At 39.7% G+C, this 21,192-nt stretch overlaps 1 protein-coding gene across 5 annotated transcripts in view; it reads left to right on the top strand.

Moving 5' to 3' along the window:
* EPB41L4A (erythrocyte membrane protein band 4.1 like 4A) overlaps positions 1 to 21,192 on the top strand; it is a 239,538-nt gene that overhangs the window by 204,922 nt on the left and 13,424 nt on the right. For 4 of the 5 annotated variants that reach the window (XM_053911423.2, XM_045197611.3, XM_045197610.3 and 1 more), the window contains 2 exons: positions 1,104 to 1,181; positions 12,587 to 12,706. In XM_053911423.2, the coding sequence (XP_053767398.1) occupies positions 1,104 to 1,181; positions 12,587 to 12,706 (198 nt within the window). The remainder of the gene's footprint in view (positions 1 to 1,103; positions 1,182 to 12,586; positions 12,707 to 21,192) is intronic. The other variant, XM_071219408.1, reaches the window with a different exon arrangement.

Below are 21,192 nucleotides of genomic sequence, written 5' to 3'. Positions count from 1 at the left end.
AGAGTGGGGGCTTTTCTGGTTTGTTTTATTAGTGACTGCTTTAAGAGTATGGTAAACTTGTTTTTTAACTTTCAAATTGGCTTCAACTGGTTCTCAGTCTTCCATTCTGTAGCATCCTTAGCAATTTCTCTTTTTTTCCTGCTCCTCAGAGGAACTGCATCTCAGAGGAACTGTCTCAGTTGTCTATTGCTATGTTAAAAACACTCCAAAACCCGGTGTATTTTATTTTATTGATTTTATTTTTATTTATTCGTTTTAGAGAGGGGAAGGAGGGAGGGAGGAAGGAAGAGGGGTACATGGGTTGAGGAGGAGATTTGTCGTTCCACTTATTTATGAATTCATTGGTTGATTCTGGTATGTGCCCTGACCAGGGATTGAACCTGCAACCTTAGCATATTGGGAAGATCCTGAGCTACTTGGCCAGGGCAAACTTGGTGTATTTTAAAGCAACAATAACCATATTGTTACTGTTGATTGGACAGGAAGTTCTTTAGTTAGTCTTGCTAGTCTCAGATGAAGCTTCAGTTAGATGGTGGCTGAGGCTGGATTATTCATATCTGGTGTGATTCATATCTTGGCAGAATCCATAGTCTCTCCACTGGCTAGCCTAGGCTTCTTTAGATGGTGTCTGGGAGGAAGCAGGAGCTACCGGCCCTGTTAAGAGAGAGTCCCAGAACAGGCAGAGTATCCCTTCCACCTCATTCTGTTGGTAAAATCAGTCACAGGACGAGCACTAATTCAGGGGCACGGGAAATAAACTCGGCCTCTCTCAGTGGAGGGTGGAGGTCTGGCAGGACCCCCAGTCCATATTTAGTGTACCAGAGGGGCGTGGAGCTTTGCATGTCAGATTTCTGTTGGAAGGGCTTGGTTCTGTGGTCCTTTCTGGGAGCTTAGAGACATTTTCCTTAATCTACTTTTACATTTCTTTAGACTCATTTAAATGTATGACTGAATTGAGAAACATAATGGGGAAGGGATAAAACTTACGTTTGGATTAGTAATTTTACTATAGAATTAATTCCAGAGAACCAACATGAACCTTTCTAAAATTTTTCTTTTGTCTTAAATGAGGGTTTTTCCTTTTGCTCTTATTTTGTCTTCAGGTCACGCTCACGCTGTAACACAAGCAGTGGTAGTGAATCAGAAAATTCTAATAGAGAACACCGGAAAAAGAGAAACAGGTAATGTTAGAACATTATAGTTAACTGGGACTCCAAACTCAGGGGCTGCTGCTGGTGGTAGAAGCTGGGCGTCCTGTGTATTTTTAAGCCTGATTGTTTCGTCAGTGCTTAAGAAGCAATCTGGCCCTATCCTGAAGCACTATTTTAGAAAACCTTACCTCTTTGAACTGAGTTTCTTTTCTTTCTTTTTTTTTTTTAAGATTTTATTTATTTAACTTTAGAGATAGGAGAAGGGAGAGAGAAAGAGAGGGAGAGAAACATCAGTGTGTAAGGAAAACATCCATTGGTTGCCTCTCTCACATGTCCCGATGGGGGACTGAACCCACAACCCAGGCATGTGCCCTGACTGGGAATCAGACTGGCGACCTTTCACTTTGCAGGGCGACACTCAATCCACTGAGCCATGCCATTCAGGGCATGAACTGAGTTCCTTGTCTTTATAATAAGATGATTAAACAACTTGACAGTGAGGTTCCTTCTTGTTAATTAAGAAAAAAGTTGATCTATATTTAGGTTCAATGTGTAATAACTTGGTCTAGGGTGGTAAGGAATTTTACCGTCAGTAGAGGGATTTCTCCCTGAGGTATCTTGTGCATGACGAGACTATATTTTGCCCAACCAAATACGAAGGCCTCATTGTTTTATAGATTTCATAGTTTCAGCCTCGTGTAGATATAAATGCAAGTGTGTGTTTATATTTATGTCGGGCACATACCATTAGGTGGGGAAATGCAGTTCATATCTTTAAGACTAATTTTTAAAAAAATTTTATTGTTATTCAATTACAGTTTATGCCTTTTCTCCCCATCCCTCCACCCCACCCCTAAGACTAATTTTTAAGAGCTTTTTAATAACATCATTTGACATGTAATCAATATTAGTGATGGTTTAATGCATTAATCTGTTCTTCCTGGTTACAGAATGTTTGTTTGAAAACAGGGTTGACCTAGTGAAAGAGTACCAGGCTGAAAGTGAGAGGGATTTGCTTGCAGGTTATACCAGTTTCTGACCCAGGGGTGGTTCTCAACTGCAGGCCATTGTATCCACCCCCTTCACTCCCTGAGGATGTTGGGCCATGTTTTGAGACACTTTTGATGTCACAGTTGGGTGGGGGGATTGCTACTGGCCAGGGTGCTGCTAAGCATCCTACAATGCACAGGACAGCCGCCCCCCCACAACAAAGAAGTGTCTGGTCCAAAAATGTGTCAGTAGTGCTACTGTTGGAAACCGTTCTCACCTGATGTGGGACTCTGGCCCGGTTACTTTTGCTTTTCTGGGTCGTCTTTTTATCTTCTGTAAAATGAGGAAGTTGGATGAGATAATCTCCAAGGTTCTTCTTTAGTATTTGGAGCCCTTATGCTTGGCACACATTGAATCAGCCTCCCTCTCCAGCTACAAAGCCTGAGCAATAAAAGCCCAGACAGCATTGTGAGACTGGACCATTTTCTTAGGAAAGCTTTCTCTGTGCAGCCTTCTTAGGGGCTGGAATCTCACCAGAGAGAGGTGAGGTCTCAATGGTTCTGATGCTCTTCTCAAGGAAATGACTTCAGTTTCTTCACCTGCAAAAACCCAAGGGTGGAGGGCAGCTCTCCCTGAGGGTGCCCTCTTCCTGCACTAAAATTGAGAATCTTCACAAACAACACAAAGCAAAGCAAAAAAATCTCACCTTCTCTCTGCATTTATACTTACTGATCAAGCCAGTATCTTAACAAATATATTTCTGTTATGCTTGGTGTATTTTAAGTTGTGTTCATAGATGTGCTCTAGTGTCAACTTCTCAGAAGACGACCTGTTTAAAAATGGTGTCTTTTGGGACCAAAAGCACTCACGGTGACATTTGCTGTTTGAAATGAGACACTATTTAAAGGTTGCCAACAGATTCTTAAAGATTTCATTACTGATCTTGCACCAGCTTCAGTATTACTTACAGGTGTTTCCTCCCTCAAGAGTTTCTCCCCAACCCCACTCCAGGCACAGTTTTTTAGATTGGAATTCTTTGTATTGGATAAGTAGTGTATTTTAGAATGATAGTGGTTCTGAATGTTTAAATGCTAATATGCTTTGTAAGGCTATTAGTGAGAAATCCCTTTTCAAAACACTCTGACACAAAGGCTTTCAAACTCATTTACCTGCAGAAGTGCTGCTCCAGGGTTTCATAAGTTGCCTGTCTGTAGAAGATGAGGTCCAGAGTGTAGATCTCAGGGGCATAGCAAAAAGTGGGCCGAGGAAGAGACACATCTCTCAGTGCCAATCACCACTCCTGGAAATTCTTGCGCAGCAGGCAACAGTGAGTATGCAGGGAGAGGCAGCAAACACAGGCTGCCTCCAGGGGCCACTTACCCATCATTCTGTGCTTCCACTAACCCCTCCATCCCATGGGTAGCCTTTCAAATTTTGCCACAACCCACTCATTCCACATCAGGATGTGTAGGTAAGAATATATAAACTGCAGCCCTGCTAATGGTCCTAATATTTCTTCTGACTGTGATGGATGTTGTCTCCTGATGTCTGACTTCCTACTTGTGCAAATAACTCCGTTTTGGGAGAAGAGGAGAAATCTCTTCAACTTCATCTGTCCTTCCTTATCCCAGAAACAGTGTGACTTAGCCAAGCTCTCCACAGAGTCCTCTGTGCTTTCATTAAAGGACTCTGCTCACCCTAAAGTGAGGCAAACTGCATCTCCAGCATGCTGGTGTTCTACTCCCTGCTAGCAAGGTCTCAAGGTTAAGCCCCAGGTGCTTTCTGCCTTTCCAAACCAGAGCCTGCACCAGACACACCCTGCCTGCCTGTCTCCCCTTGGGAACCATAGCCTGGCCAGAGGGGCAAAGACTGCAGACTAGCTTTTCAGTCTCTGTTTTGAAGCCCATGTTGTGTCCAGTAGAACTCTGGACAGTCAGGTTTACTTTCTGGAGATGGTGTATGGTCTTGGTATGTTGTTCTCTTTGCCACTTGTTGCTGGATTTCTTTTGAACATAGGAAGTCTTTCCTGTTAGGTTTTGGATACTCTATGGAAATACTGTTCTATTGTTTTTTTTCTCAAAGTGCTACCCATTAGAGCTTAAGCTGCTTTGTCATTCCCATGGATAACAATTTAAACACCCCTCATTTTGAGTGAGGAGAAACAAAAGTTAATAAAAGAATGTTTACAAATCATCTTCATATAAAGCAGTGGTTGTGGCTTCTAACAACCTTTAAGGAAAAGCTCATAATCTCCATCACTCTGGAAGGCTAACATTAGAAACAAGCACTCTTTTTTAAAAGATTTTATTGATTCATTTTTAGAGAGAGGAGAAAGGAGGGCGAAAGAGAGGGAGAAAAACATTAATGTGTGGTTGTCTCTAGCGCACTCCCAACTGGGGCCCTGGCTGGCAACCCAGGCAAGTGCCCTGACTGGAAATCGAACAGGCAGTCCTTTAGTCTGCAGGCCCACATTCAATCCACTGAGCTATATCAGCCAGGCAGAAACAAGGATTCTTATTTTGTTTAGTTTTAGGACAATATAACCCCCTTTCTCACCTGTGGGCCCAGCGCTGACAAGTGTGTAAGGGCACTCTTGTCACCTCTGCATTAACCGCAAGGTCCCATGCCGCTCGGTTTCCTACAACACTAGAAGGCTTCAGCCTCCTCCTCTTTTGGGGGAAGAGGGTTCGTTTATGTCTTTATTTGCCATTTCCTACCTTAGTTGTTCTCTCTTTGCTATTTTTATGATCTGAATGAGTATCCTATAATTTTCTGGATTTTGAGGTTTGAGAACAGAGTTTTTCTTCCTTTTTATAACTAGCTGGAAGTTGGAGCGCAATTAGTTTCTCGTTATTACGTCTAAGATGACAGAAAGCTCTTATTTCCCCCTTACTGTCTGCTACTTACATTCTCATATTATCTCTATTCTCTTTCCTCCCTTTTTAATCTTTCTATCACATTATTTTTCCATACCCAGTTCCTTTTTCTTTGTTTTCTTAGTTTCTTTCTCTCTCTTATGTCCGTTCTTCTGTCTTCTCTGATGCTTATCCTGCCAATGATGTGTTAAAAAACCTCAAGGATGTGGGTCAAAGGCTTGGTTCCACCCATGCACTAGTACTTGACTTTGGGCATCTCTTTTAACCAATTAAAAGTGTAGTTTTCTTACTTTAAAGTGGGGTGTAATAATAACTTTTTGGTCAAATGAGTTACTGTAAAGATGAAATGAAATCTAAGAGGTGAGAGCACTTTGGGGCACAGCACTGCACAGTTCAACGTCTGATTCTGGAGTTACTGTCTCTCTGCCTGTCCTGCCTCCCCTCACCCCTTTTCCAGCCTTTTCCACTTTCCTTTTTGTCCTGTCTTCTATTGTCCCACCTTCCCTACCTTTACACATTTGCATTTTTAGACCAGTCATTTTTATCCTCTGAATCATGGGTAGGTCTTAGGGACCTCTTAACCCCACGAAATTGTATGTAAAATTCTTTGTGATTCTAAGTATATAATTTTCTGGTGATAGGGTCTAGTTTTTATCAGATTCTTAGGATGGTGTCTGTGTAAAATCCCCCAAAGTTATGTAGTGGTCATTATATAAATAGTGAAGGAACTGATTGATATTGGGAAATGAAATTGGTATTTCAGTTTACTGGTAGGATTAAAAATTAAAATGCTTAAATTTTCTTTAGAATTTACTTGCTATACTGATTTGTAAAACAATTGGTTCAATTAAATTCATTAAATTAGGAACCTACCAAGTACAAGGCAGTATGAAGTTAATGATCTGTGTAAATATTAGATTGTATTAGATTGCATTCATTTCCACTAGTTAGAGTTTTGAACCTTTCACCTGAGATCAGAAGGGTCAGCCAGCGTCTCTGGAGACTGGAGCCTGTGGGCCATGCCCTTGACTTGCCCAGGGTGTATGATGAGGGAGAACCTAGGAAGTAGACTTACCAGAGGGAAACCTTTCACAAACCAGCTTTCCCTGAAAATACCTTGAGCTTAATAAAATATCCTTCACATTCAAAGAAACCAGCCTGCAAAACATCCTCCGTGCTATTGATGAGAATCTGCAGCCCTTTGAGTGTTCACCAGGGAGAATCTGTGGATTAGCCAGTCATTAGTTTTGATGTGTGGCTAGGCTTTTCGGATTTTGAAGTGGGAGATTTGAAGTGGAGGGGGTGGAGGGGGTGGAGGGGCAGTGACCGGAGAAGTAGCGTGGTGTTTTTAGCGTAAGCGTGAAAGTGGAAGTAACTCTGGAGCATGGCGAGGAGTAGAAGAGTAAAAGAAATGAGAGAAGTCTGGGGTAGGAGCAGGACTAGAGTAAACTGGCAACAGAGGACCATTTGGGCCACGTGAGTTACATACGTGAGGCTGTGTGTGTGCACATGTAGGTCCCATAGAGCACAGAACAAAGCATTCGGGAGCCTGTGTCCCGGCTTTCAAGAACTCCATGGCTAGGAGCTGGTTACCTCACCCTCTGAATCCTAGTTTTCTCACATGCAAAGTGGAGTAGTACCTGTTCTGTCTTCCTCACAAGAGGTTTGTAAACATCCCGGAGATAATAGATGTGGTTTGAAAAGTAGAAAGTGCCCGCATAGGCTGCTGCTGTTAGGTTAATGAGAGCGGTCCATCCGCTCCCTGTTATCTGGAGTCCCTGTGTGTCTGTAACATGGGGCCCAGCTCCCTTTAACAAAAAGGACGTCAGTGTGTCTGACATGCATTTTTCTGCCACAAATGTTGTTAGTTTCTTCCTGCCTTTTAGATGGCTTTTAGAATCTGTATCTGAATAATGGATTAAGATGGTTTTAAATATTTTAAATACATTCCACAAGGTCTTTTGTGGAACATGTCTTCCATGGCCCTGCAACTAACAGAGACGGAACATCTAAGTAGGGCATGATTTTTGTTAGGATATTGTGGAATTGTTAAAAAAAGAACTTGATTGTCCCTGTGCCCTGGGCGGGTGGGGTGGGGGAGTGCGTTTTGGAGGATAGCAAGCGTAAACCAGTGGGGCGTTCCATCCAGAGCCTGAAAAGAGGTAACCGTTTCCCTGCTTGCATTCCCTCCTGCCCTGTTTCTGATTTAGGTACAGGCTGCAAACAAGTAGGTAGACACTGTGGATATGGAGAGAGCAGCTCATACACAGCCAGCGGAGACAGTGTTCACCATGCTGCAGATCGCAGGCGTTTCTGATTTCCACTCTAGTAAGTTATGTCAAAGTTTAGACATTTGATGTGGATGATTTAGGGCTTCCAGAGCATAATCAAAATTGACAGAGATGACTAGGGAAATGCAAAGCTGCAGCAACTGAGGAATGACGTCAGATAGTTGAGTGTGGGCAGCTTGAAGAATTAGGAAAACAGAGGGAGAGTTTGAAAGAGAAATTGCACACGAAAGGTAGCTCATTTTGTAGAGAGAGCATAAGGAGTAAGTGGAAGAGACAGAAGCACCTTTAAGAGCAAATAAGAATAAGTTATTGATGATGAGGGAAGGTTGGTGATAGCAAATGAATTTTTGCTCGCTGGTCTTAAGAGATTTTGTCTCGCTGGTCTCGCTGTCGACAGATGCCTGGAACCAACATAAATTTCCCTAGGGAAGAAAAAGTACTGAAGAAAAAAAAAAGAAGATTGGTTTATAGCAGGTGATCAAAAGATGAGTGCAGGTGATGAGAAACACAAATCTACCATCAGCTGGGACCTATGGACTTAATATTAGCAATGGAGCGGCCATATAAAGCAATTGTCTGGAAAGCTGAGCTGTACATGAAGAGTAGAGGTTTGTTTTGATTCATCTAACTGGCTTGAAATACAACGAAATACAGAAACATAGCGTTTTAAAGCTAGAAAGGACCTTCACAATTGTCTGGAAAGCTGAGCTGTACATGAAGAGTAGAGGTTTGTTTTGATTCATCTAACTGGCTTGAAATACAACGAAATACAGAAACATAGCATTTTAAAGCTAGAAAGGACCTTCACAATGAGTAGGTAGATGAAAAAACTGAGACTGGACCAAAGAACATAAGCAATTGGCCCAGATAGTGGCAGGGATGGGACCAGGCAGAACTTGGGAGCGCTGTGTAGTAAGTCCTATCTTCTTGAAGCTTCACCATACATTTGCTTTGTAATGTCTCAGGTTCCACAGTAAATGCCATCTTTATCTCAGTGAATGGGTAGTGAATTAAGAACTGGTGTAAAGGAAGGCCCTGTTAGGAACAAAATCGCCTGGGCAAAGTAGAGAGCAAAGTGAAGGCCATGGGGGTTTGTGTAAGAATTCATCTAATGTGAAGAATTCTGCAGAAGAGGCAGAACTGTAATTGGGAAGACAGGAAAGAAGAGGCTAGGAATAGTCATTATCTTCATTCTTGTTATCAAATGATTATATATGGCATTTCATCTTCAAACCTTTTGCAAACTTTAATTAAGTGTCACATGCAGTTATAATCTCAATTGCATGCATGGTCTGGAAAAGTAGGGTATTGAACTTTGGTGAGACATGGGAGAAATATATTAGAATGCTCCTGTTCTGAGACATCATGGACATTTGTTCTGTTTTGAAACAACCCTCTTTCTTGTACATTAAAAAACAAAAGCCTTGTTCGGATAAGGCTCCCTAACCTATTAACTCTCCATAGTTACAGATAAAGAAATAGACTAAATATGATAAATTTAGAATTATTGCATCTGAGGATACAGGAAAGAAACATTTAGCATTTTTGAGGTTCACTTTAAATGCAACATTTGAAAATGAATCTATTCCAAATGTAAATTGCAATGGACTGTTTTTTCCCCTTGAGACTTTCCTAACTATCATATAAGAGCACGTTTTGACTTATTTTTTGTTTTATTTTATTTTGTAAAAGATTTTATTTATTTATTTATTTTTAGAGAGTGGAAGGGAGGGAGATAGAGAGGAAGAGAAACATCAATGTGTGGTTGCATCTCAAGTGCCCCCTACCACAGACCCGGCCCACAACCCCAGCATATGCCTTACACTGGGAATTGAACCGGCGACCCTTAGTTCGCAGGCCGGAGCTCAATCCACTGAGCCACTCCAGCTAGGGCTGACTTTTTAAAAGTCACTATTTTAATGTAACTCCCTTCATCATAATTAAAATGTAGCAGGAAAGGAGCAAAAAACAATACTTGTGCACCCCACACCTAAGGATAGATGAGACTTAGCTTACCAAGGCAGAAGCATGATAGGAAACGTCTTTTACATTTAAAAATTTCTTTATTCACTTACGCATAAGCAAAACAGTCAACTTCTGTCTCTTAAGGACTGTGCATTAAAATATTCTTGCTCTTAGAGCTAACATTTTTCCTTTCCATGTAGCACCTGTATTTCTGGAGCAGTTCATCGATGGAAGAAATGACACGTTCATCCTTGTAATGAAGCCCCATTAACCAGAGGCCTTTTGTAAGAGTGTAATTTCAAACTTCATTACAGACTGAGGCAGCCACACCACCATTACTCAGGAAAATGTGCTTCTGTTGTGACTCTCCAATGAGCCTTACATTTTTAATGCCCCTTGTTAGAATATTTATGAAACAGTGTCACCAGTAGAGGGCATCTGTCTTTGAGACACATGGGTCACAAGGATATTACCTGGCAGGGTGTCCCTGCCCTCACTTCAGATTTAGAAAAAAGTCAAAGGTATATGCCCTCGTCTGCAATTCCTTCTGACACCTAGTTCTTACTACTAGTGAGGTCTAGAAACGCTGTGGGCTCGTGTTTTGGGGGTTTTATTTTTCTTTTCAGTGGGGTAAAGTCTGAGTAGGAAGGTAGCCAGCTGAATTCCAGAATAGAGAATGAGCATACACTAACTGTGCTTCCTTTTATTTTTTTAATTTATTTTTTTAAAGATTGTATTTATTTTTAGGGAGGGAAATAGAGGGAGAAAGAGAGGGAGAGAGACATCAGTGTGTGGTTGCCTGTTGTGCACCCCATACTGGGGACACGGCCGCAACCCAGGCATGTGCCCTAGACTGGGAATCAAACTGGCGACCCTTTGGTTTGCAGGTTGGCACTGAATCCACTGAACCACACCAGCCAGGGCTGCTTCCTTTGAAATGTCTGTCCTCTCGGAAAAGTATGTTTGCCAAAGTCAGGCCTCAGTCTTGCTCTGAGGCTTGACCTCTCAAAAATATTTAAAGATGCTGATTTCCTGAGTTAAAAAAAAAAATAAACAACATTGTGCAGTTTAGTCCTGCCCATGACTGTGCCGCGATTTAGTTCAGAATGGAAGCTGTAGAGGGTCGGAGTTAGGAGACCTGGGTTTTACGTCCATCCCCGGGCAATGTGAGGTTCCGGCAGGAGAGGAGATGCTTCCCCGCTCACTGTGTCTAACTTTGAATCCCTGGGTCCTGGGAGTGGCCAGGACTGCTTCCCCACCAGGCTGTCACGTAATGCAGAAGACGGTTTGAGATGTAAGTTCTGGCTGTGAAAATACATTATGTATGAGTGTGTGTATACACACATAGCATTTTCAAATGGCAGCGTTCCAAAGAATGGTTAATAATTATGATCTCAAGTAGTTTACCTATTCTTATTTTTCTTCAGATACTTCTAACATTAAGATCCGTGGCAGCATATATGGAACTTTAGTTTCCCCTGTACGTGCCATGAGAGACGGAACTGTGTTCTTGAATCTGGGAAACTTGCCACGACTGCATCCTGCTCCTGTTCAGAGAGCCTGTTAGAAAGGAAAGCTTTAGCGAGGACATATATACGGTTCAAAAGCTTGAAGTGTGTTACAGATAATTTTTCACTTAACACAATTTCTCTTTAATCTCGAAGAGCTTAAATGGTTTCTTCCTCATAAGCTACTGGGTTTTTTTTTTTTAACTTGAATGTGTCTTACATTATCTCTGTTATCTGTGAAATGAGTATTTGCCCCCATCTACTGATTTGCATTTATAAGCAAATCCATGCGTCCTCACCACAGTCGATGTGAAGTGCCGTGACAGGGCATCCAAAAGATACCTGTTCGGCGAGAAAACACCCCTTCCTTTCGTTTCTGTTTTGAAGCATCTATGCTCACAGAGTCACAGTTCTGGGATGATTACCTTGCACTTGGGAGCGTCTCTCCCATACCCTGGGGGTCTCAGTGTGTGGAAATGAACCCGGTGGAGCAGTGTCCTGGAGGATTTACATAAATTAAAAGTTAAATATTCAAACAAGAGGTGTTTAATTTTTGCGAGGAATCCTTGTGGCTTCACAGCATTGTTGCAGTGCGTCCCAGACAGCATCTGCACATTAATTAAGCACTTGCTTTAATTAAGTACTTGCTTCACCTCTCTCCTACAGCACCTCACCCCTGGTACTAAAAAGACGGTATCGCGGAGGTCCAAAACTTCTTCAGTGTGCTCCATGGATGGGTTTCGTTAGGTCCATGTGGTACTTTCATGTACAGAATGGGTTGCCATTACTTAAAATTGAAAGAGGTGCTTTAAAAATTCAGATTTGTAGGTAATCTTTTAAAAAATAAGGTTTGGTAACATTGTCTTATGATCTCTTTTGGTGGGTGCCTATGCTCCCAGTTCCGTCCTGCTCCGGGTTTTGCCCTGGATTTCCTGGTCCCTCATTTCCATATCCTGCCTGGCCCTGGCCACCTTGAGTGTTCACCCCTCATTTCCCTCTTCCGCCTGGGAGCAGCCATAACCGGAGGAGTGCTCTGTGCCTACCCAGCTGCTGATGCACGATGACTCCATGTTTTACTTCTCACACTTCTAGTTCTCTATCTTAGAAAATATGTTTGGCAACTATTATCCATGAAAATCTCGACAATTAGTAAGATTTTTAAAGAGTATTTTAACATAAAAATATGTATGGCTGTCTTGGTTAGCACGTTTTAAAAAATGATTTTGTTTTATGATTTAAGATTGCCTATGTAGCAGACATTATGGTTTTCTTTAGTCTAAACTTGAATCTGTTACATGTCAGGTGGGTACCAGACTTACCGGGGGGACCACTTTGTAAATTACATAAGTGTCTAACCACTGTGTTTTACCCCTGACACTAATATAGCACTGGATGTCAACTGTGATTGAATAATGAAAATACTTTTTAAAACCTTAAATATATTTTAAGTGATTTTTTGTTTGACATGTCGTTTTCCAGGAAAATTTTAAGCCAAAGATAGAAGTCTGAAAGTAACTAATTATATGCTTACATATTTATGGATAAAAATTTTAATGTATATGTATACATTAGTGTATGTATATAGGTATATACTTATGGATATATTAACCTGTTTAACACATTGTTAGCTTTGAGTGATGATAATGAAATTGCTTTTTAAAAAATAACTCTTCACTTCTCAATAACTTCTAAATAACTCATTTGCTAATTTCTTAATGTCATGTAAAAGCCACTTTAGGATGAACGGAAAAACAAAGCACCGCATGTGTGCAAGCTAACTGTAGACGAATGGTCCTTCTTTTCAGAATACGGCAGGAGAACGACATGGTCGATTCAGCGCCCCAGTGGGAAGCTGTATTAAGGAGACAAAAGGAAAAAACCCAGGCCGACCCCAACAACAGGCGATCCAGGCACAGATCTCGCTCGTATGTGGACTCTTTTTATACCTTGATTCAAAAACACTGAGCTTGAAGTGGCATGTGGATTCTAGGGCAAACTGGGCTGTCTTTGAAGCCTTCCAATGTGATTTAGTTCAACCATGATTATCCTGTTGTTTCTCCGTCATATTTACCCTCGTATGTTTGTGACATTCATTAACTATGTCTGAAGCTGTAGAAGTTGGAGCACAGTCAAACCAAAATGTCATCAAAAAAACCCAAGGCTAACAAAATTGTGTTTTGGTCTGTTTATTAACAAAAGCATACATTTAACTGAAAAAGTAGGAATAGTCTCCTTTGTTCTGGAGCCCTTGTTGGTGAAATACCTGCTGCTCCTGCCAGTTGGAGTCTGCAGAATTCTCTCAAGTCTTGTTCCAGGTTGAATGAGATGTGAATATCTTCCCATCAAATTACCATTTGTGAGCAGCAGTCAGTGAGTGATTCATTACACCCTAATGTTGGGATTTGCCTGCTCTTTCTGTTGCTAGGCAATGCTACGTGTGAGCACAATTACCCCATAACAATGAGGTTACCAGTCCCCCAAATTAATTTTCTTTGGAGCTGACAAAGTTTATGTGAGTTTTTTTAAAATGTGTGCATTGTCCAGATTTAGACTCTTCACCCCCACCCCACTTCCCAAAGTATACCTTTTTAAAGTGAGCTGGTACTAACTACCATCCCTTTGTGGCCCTGGGTAGTTAGATGTATGGTGTTGCTTACTAGTGGAAGGAAGGATTAGAGCCTCAGACAGGGCCGAGGCAGGGTGCTGGAGAGTGGATTTAGAGACAAGCTGTAGGTAGGTAGAAGGGTTCCAGATCAGGTTAATAGAGGCCAAAGGGGCACTCCACAGGGCGTACCCCAGAACCCTGTGTGGCTCCGAGGGATGCTTCTTAGTCTTAGATGCTTACTTTTTAATTAGAAGTATTTTTTTTTATCTGTAGTACCACAGAAGGAGTGATATCTGTTTCTTTTGTAATAGGAAATTTGCAAGTACACGAAGCAGTGTACAGTAGCTTTTCACTTAATATTGTCAATAGGTTCTGTGACTTTAAGTAAAACCATGTTTAACTAACCGGTGTTTTCATAGGCTAATTGATATAAAGAGTCAAGTTCCTACAGCACCTCATCAACATTATAAGGAGCGAGTGTTATTTGGAGACCTGCTGTATACCCTTATAGATTTATTCATTACTCCATAATGTTTCTGTTCTGAAACCTAATTAAAACATTCAATTTAAAGCAGAATTTAAAAAGCTTCCTTTGTCCTATATACTATCTCTTTGCAACTCTGTTAAAAACGAGCGGCTTAGGTCTGGACCAATTATGAGCACACTGAAGACAGTCTAACAAAAAGGCACAGAAACCCAAGGTCAAGTCTCAGTGCAGTCATGGGTGAATCTATGGTAACCATGTGGAATCTTCTATGTGGGACTTGGAACACAAGGTTTCGTGACTTCATAGTAAGTCTTAAAATAGCATTTTGTTTTTCTAATCATTTCTAAAGCACTCTAAATTCAATTAAATACAAATAGCAAATCTTATGTATTTAAGAAAGGGAAAAGGAAAATAAAATTAGGAAAAATTCTGTAGATAGATTTTTAAGAAGTCAAAAAGCATTACTAGAGGCAATACTAAATAAGTGAAACTATATAAATAAAATTGATACGTAGAACAATCCAGGATGTCGACTGTTAGAGTTACTATAATGCAGTTGTATTATAGGGTAAATATTGGGTTGGCCAAAAGATTCATTTGGTTTTTTCAGTAAGATGGCTCTAATAGTGCTTAGTTTTCTTTAATTTCATTTGAAACAATTTTGTTAGATTATTGTGACAGCGGTCATATCAGCGTGACCAAAATTGGTGAATTTTTGTGTGCCATATTAATATTGAAGATGGAAGAAAATCACAAAGTTTTTGGCTTCTCATGCTTTAGTATTTCAAGAAAGGTAAAAACACAACTGAAATGCAAAAAAAAGATTTCTGCAGTGTATGGAGAAGGTGCTGTGACTGATTTAACGTGTCAGAAGTGGTTTGTGAAGTTTTGTGCTAGAGATTTCTCCCTGGATAAGGCTTTATGGTCAAGTAGACCAGTTGAAGTTGATAGCAGTCAAATTGAGAACAATCAGTATTATACCATGTGGGAGATAGCAGACATACTCAAAATATCCAAATCAATAAAGTTATTGGTGAAAATGAAAACTGTATGTTTTATTTTACAGAAAAAATGGAAAAAAACTAAATGGACTTTTTGGCCAAACCAATATTTGTAGATGGGCCTGGTAATTTATTCATTTTAATGGAGTGACCTGAGATTTATTTAGCAGCCTAAGGAATAAACTGTTTTTTAACTGACAGTAATTTGAAGTGAAATTGATATACAATAAAATGTTCTCATCTTAAGTGTACAAGTCAATGAATTTTGACAAATGTTAACAGAGTGTATGTATCCATCATGCCAATCAAAGTATAGAACAAAAGCGTTCCTTCATGTTCCTTCTAGTCACCGCCATGCTCCACTGTCCTGATTTTTACCACTAGAGATTAGTGCTTCTTTCTCTCTTACTGAACCTCATGTAAATGTGATTATATAAAATGTGCTCTCTTCAAATCTGGCTCCTTTCACTCAACATATTTTTGCATGTTGTGTCTGTCAGTGATTATTTAAAATTGTTGATTAATAATCCATTGTATGAATATACCACAATTTGTTTATTCATTCTCCTCTTGATAGACATTTGGAATGTTTCCAGTTTTGCTGTTGTGTTAAAAACTGGTGTAGACAATCCTTACAAGGGTATAGGTGGAGTATGTTATATTTTATGTTGGGTAAATACCTGGGAGTGGAATTGCTGGGTTAGAAGATATTTGCATATTTAATTTTATAAGAAACTACCAAAATGATTTCCAAAAATTGTATACGCCCAATTGTGCCCTATTTGTCAATATTTGGTTTTGTCTGTCTTGTTAATTTTAGCTAGTCTGATAGGTTTGAAGTGGTATTGCATTGTGGTTTTAATTACTATTTTTCTGATGACTAATTATGTTAACCACATTTTCCTGTGCTTGTTGCTTGTTCATAAGTCTTAATTTTTACAGTGTCCAAGTTTTTGAACATTTTTAGTTGGGTCGTCTTTTTAAATTATATTTTATTGATTATGCTATTACAGTTGTCCTGATTTTTCCCCATTTGTTGCCTTCCACCCAGCACCCCCACTTTCTCAGGCAATCCCCCCAACATTGCTCATGTCCATGGGTCATGCGTGTAAGTTCTTTGGCTACTGCATTTCCTGTACTATACTTTACATCCCCGTGGCTATTCTGTAACTACCTATTTATACTTCTTATTCCCCTCACCTCTTCACCCATTCTCCCCCACTGCCCTCCCATCTGGCAAACATTAAAATGCTCTCCATATCCATGATTCTATCTCTGTTCTTCTTGTTGATAGATTTGTATTTATTGCCATTTTATTGTTCATAGTTTTGATCTTTTTCTTAAGTAAGTCCCTTCAACATTTCATATAATAATGATTTGGTGATGATGAACTCCTTTAGTTTTTTCTTCTTTGGGAAGCTCTTTATCTGCCCTTTGACTCTAAATGGTACCTTTGCTGGGTAGAGCAATCTTGGCTCTAGGTCTCTGCTTTTCATGACTTTGAATATTTCTTGCCCCAGTCCCTTCTAGCCTGCAAAGTTTCTTTTGAGAAACCAGCTGATAGTCCAATGGGAACTCCCCTATAGGTAACTAACTTCTTTTCTCTTGATGCTTTTAAGATTCTCTTTATCTTTAACCCTTGGCATTTTAATTATGATGTGTCTTGGGGTGGGCCTGTTTGCATCCATCTTGTTTGGGATTCTCTGTGCTTCATGGACTTGCATGTCTATTTCCTTCACCAAATTAGGGAAGATTTCTTTCAATATTTTTTCAAATAGATTTCCAATTTCTTGCTGTTTCTATTCTCCTCTGACACCCCTGTGATGCAGATGTTGGAACGCTTGAAGTTGTCCCAGAGGCTGTTTACACTATTCTCATTTTGATGAGGATTGATACTTTTTATTATTTATTTTCTTCTTTGATGATGAGATTGAGATTGATTTGTTGCTCCACTTATTTAGGTACTCATTGGTTGTTTCTCGTATGGGCCCTGACCAAGATCAAACCCGCAACCTTGGCGTATCAGGATGACACTCTCATCATCTGAGCTACCCAGCCAGGGTGAATGTATCTCACATATTTGATAAGCATCATTTTCATTTCAAAATACTTTTAAATTTGCAGTTCAAAATATTTTTAAATTTCTCCTCTTTTTTTTTTTTTGACAATGTTTTTTTTTTTTTTTTAGTAGGTGTTGTTTTAATTCCAAATATTTGGAGATTTGCTAGATATCTCATTACTATTTATTTTTAATTTAATTCTATTGTGCTTAAAAAAATCTCAGATTTTAATCCTTTGACAGTTACTGAGACTTGTTGTAACACTCAGCACACGGTTTTCATGGTGAGTGATCTGGAGGGCCTGAAAAGAATGAGCACCCTCAGTCACTGGGTGTTGTCCGTAAATGCCAAGTAGATCTAAGTAGCTGATCATGGTGCGATCACCTGTCTTTTCTGATTTCTTTGTCTAATTTTCAGTCATTGAGAGGGATGTTAAATTTTCCAATAATTGTGGGTTTGTCTGTTTTACTTTTTAGTTCTGTTGGTTTCTGCTTCAAGTTCTTTTGAAACTCTATTAGGTACACACATACTTGTGTGTGTGTGTGTGTGTTTTCTTGTCTTCCTAATGAACTGATCCTTTAAAAATGTCCTCTTTATTCCTGTATTTTTCTCTATGCCCACTACACACCCCCCCCATACACACATACAGCTATTGTACCTTTCTCGTGCTCACACTTTGCATGGTTTATCCTTTTAGTCCTTTTACTTTAAACCTGAGTATGTCTCTACGTTTAATGACTATCTCTTGTATACAGCATATAGTTGGTCTTGTTTTTCAATTCAGTCTGACAATCTGTACCTATTAAATGGAATGATTAGTATATTTACAGTTAATGTAAATATGTAATTAGTATAGTTACAATTAATATTTGGGGGCTTAAGTTTACCATCTATCTCTCTTTTCCTATTTATTGTATCTATTTTTTGTTGGTTGTTTCCCCCTACCGTATTTTGTGTTAGTTGAATAGTTTTTGGCACTCTATTATACTTTTTCTATTGACAGCTTACCTATACTTTAAAAAATTATTTAGTGCTTTCTCCATGGCTTACAGTATGATTCCTTAATTTATCACAGTCTGTTTAGGATTAATATAACATTTTACGTAAAATTTGTAAACCTTGGAAAAATATAACTCATTTATTCCCTCTCTTTGTTCTTTATTCTATTTTATATATTTTATTTTTGCATGTTAGTAGCCCCACATTGGAATGTTATTATCTTTGCTAAAACAGTAAGTTACTTTAAAAAGAAATCAAGAAAAGAGCAAAAATTAGTGTTAATATGGTGGGCAGAAAAATAGCCCCCTAGATATGTCCTTGTATTAATCTCCATAACTTGTGAATATTTTGTTAGAAGGCAAAGGGGAATTAAGTTTGCAGACCTAATTAAGTTTGTTAATTAGTTGACTTTTTGTCAGGGAGATTATCCTGAATTATCCAAGTAGGATCCAAATAATCACAAAGGGTTGTAGAAGTGGAAGAAAGGGCAGAAGAGGAAGTCAGATGATTAAGTTTGAGAAGAACTTAACCTAGTGTTGAAGATGGAGGAAGGCGCCAGGAGCCAAGGAAAGGAGGCAGCCTCTAAGTGTTGGAAGAGGCAGGGGAATGGATTCACACCTGGAGCCTCTAGAAAGGAATGCAACAACTTGATTTTAGTCCAGTGACTAAAATCTGTCAGATTTTGGATCTACAGAACTGTAAGCAGGGATATCCCACCTTTTGGTGTTTGGGGGGCCACACTGGAAGAAGAAGAGTTGTCTTGGGCCACACATTAAATACACAAACACTAACAAAAACTGATGAGCAAAAAAATGGTTTTAAGTAAATTTATGATTTTGAGTTGGGCTGCATTCATAGCCATCCTGGGCTGCGTGTGGCCTGCAGGCTACAGGCTGGACACCCCTGCAGGATGAGAAATTTGTGTGGTACAGCAACAATAGTAAATGAATAGAGTTACCCACATATTTACTTTTACCAGCATGCTCTGTTTCTTCCTTTAGATTTGATATTCCATTTTCCTTCCATCAGCATTTCTAATAGTACAAGTTTGCATATGATAAATTTAGTTGTGTATTATATAAAAATGTCTTCATTTTACCCTTATTTATAACAGACGCATTTTTTTCACTAGCTATAGAATTCTGCGTTGAGAGTCTTTCTTTGACACTTTAAAGAGATTGTTATGTTGTCTTCTGATCTCTGTCATTTTTGATAAGAAGGCAGACTTTGTTGTCCATGCACAGTATTGAATTTATTTCCATTAGTAGCTTTTATGATTTTTTTATCTTTAGTTTTTAGGTATTTGACTATGGTTTTCTTTATATTTACCTTTTTTGTTTGTTTCTGTAATTTGATGTTTTCCACTAAACTCAATAAATCTTTGGCCATTATTTTTCTACTTTTTTCTCTGACCCTATTCTCTCTTCTTCTCCCTGTGGGCAACTAACATTATACATGTTAGACTATTGGCTATTGTCTCAGAAGCAACTGAGGTTCTTTTCATTTTTAAGATTTGTTTTCTGACTTCCAGTCAAGTTGGAGGCATAGGTAGACATGCTTTGCCTCCTCACACTACCACACAGAGAATTACACCTAAACCTCCAAACAAATAAACCCAGAACTTCCAGAAAATCAAACTGTATGGAAGTGTGACAACCAAGAATTTAAAGAAGCCACATTCATCCAGACTGATAGGAGGAGCGGGTCGTGGAGACGGACAGTGAGGTGAGGAGACTCAGTGTGCTGTGGAGAGGTGGAGGCAGAATGAGAGGTCCCACATTCATGTGTGGTAGATAAAAATTGGGGAGGATGCCTTGGGAGTGAGTGACCCCTGCCCCAAGCCAGACTGCAAAGCCCAGGGTTCCAGCACCAGAAAGATAAATCCCCATAACTTCTTGCTGTAAAAACCAGTGGGGGTTGGGGCAATGGAAGAAACTGCCAGATTTTCAGGACACTCCCCTTAACGGGTCTGCATGGTCTTAGAACATATGTAAACCCTACCACTGTAGGATTCACCACCAGGGAAATAGCTGGAAAGGTGCCAGTCACATACGTGGAGTGGGTACAATGATTGGAAACAGAGTATGTGCAAGGCAAAACTCCAGAATCCAGGCAAAAGTACAGTCCCCTCCCCAAGCCCTCCTTCCACACAGACCCACAAAGTAGTGAAGCAGGTTGCCCAACCCGGGTGATTACCTAAGGCCCTGCACCATACAATTTACAGAAGGCTTTTCTACAATAGATCATGCTACTAAGACAAGAAGTCAAAGCATCTCTATCTAATATATAGAAACAAACACAGGTTGCTGCCAAATTAAGGAGACAAAGACATATGGCCCCAATGAAAGAATAGAACAAAACTCCCGAAAAATAACTAAACAAAATGGAGATAGCCAACCCATTAGATGCAGAGTTCAAAACACTAGTGATCAAGATGCTCAAAGAACTCACTGAGTACGGCAGCAACATAATGGAAGATGCAGGTCACAGTAACTGAAATGAAGAAAAATCTACAGGGAACCATCAGTGAGGAGGAGGAAGCTGGGATTCAAATCAATGATTTGGAACATAAGGAAGAAATGCACATTCAACTAGAACAGCAAGAATTCAAAAAAACGAGGATAGTATAAGAAGCCTCTGGGACATCTCCAAACATACCAACATCCAAATCATAGGGGTGCCAGAAGGAGAATAGAAAGAGAAAAGAAATTGAAAACTTACTTGAAAAAATAGTGAAAGAGAACTTCCCTAATTTGGTGAAGGAAATAGACATACAAGTCCAGGAAGCACAGAGGGTTCCAAACATATTGGACCCAAAGAGGACCATACCACGACACATCATAATTAAAAAACCAAAGGTTAAAGACAAAGAGAGAATCTTAAAAGCAGCAAGAGAAAAGCAGAGAGTTACCTACAAAGGAGTTCCCATAAGACTAGCAGCTGATTTCTCAAAAGAAACCTTATAGGGAAGAAGAGACTGGCAAGAAGTATTCAAAGTGATGAAAAGCAAGGACCTACAACCAAGATTACTCTATCCAGCAAAGCTGTCATTTAGAATGAATGGGCAGATAAAGTGCTTCCCAGACAAGATAAAGCTAAAGGAGTTCATCATCACCAAGCCCTTATTACATGAAATGTTAAAGGGAATTATGTAAGAAAAAGAAGATCAAAATTATGAACATTAAAATGGCAACAAATTCACAACTATCAACAACTGAATCTGAAACAGCAAACTAAGCAAACAACCAGAACAGGAACA

The sequence above is a fragment of the Desmodus rotundus genome, chromosome 1 (genome assembly GCF_022682495.2).
Source record: "Desmodus rotundus isolate HL8 chromosome 1, HLdesRot8A.1, whole genome shotgun sequence".
Lineage (NCBI taxonomy): Eukaryota > Metazoa > Chordata > Mammalia > Chiroptera > Phyllostomidae > Desmodus > Desmodus rotundus.
This window is presented reverse-complemented; position numbering and strand designations above follow the sequence as displayed.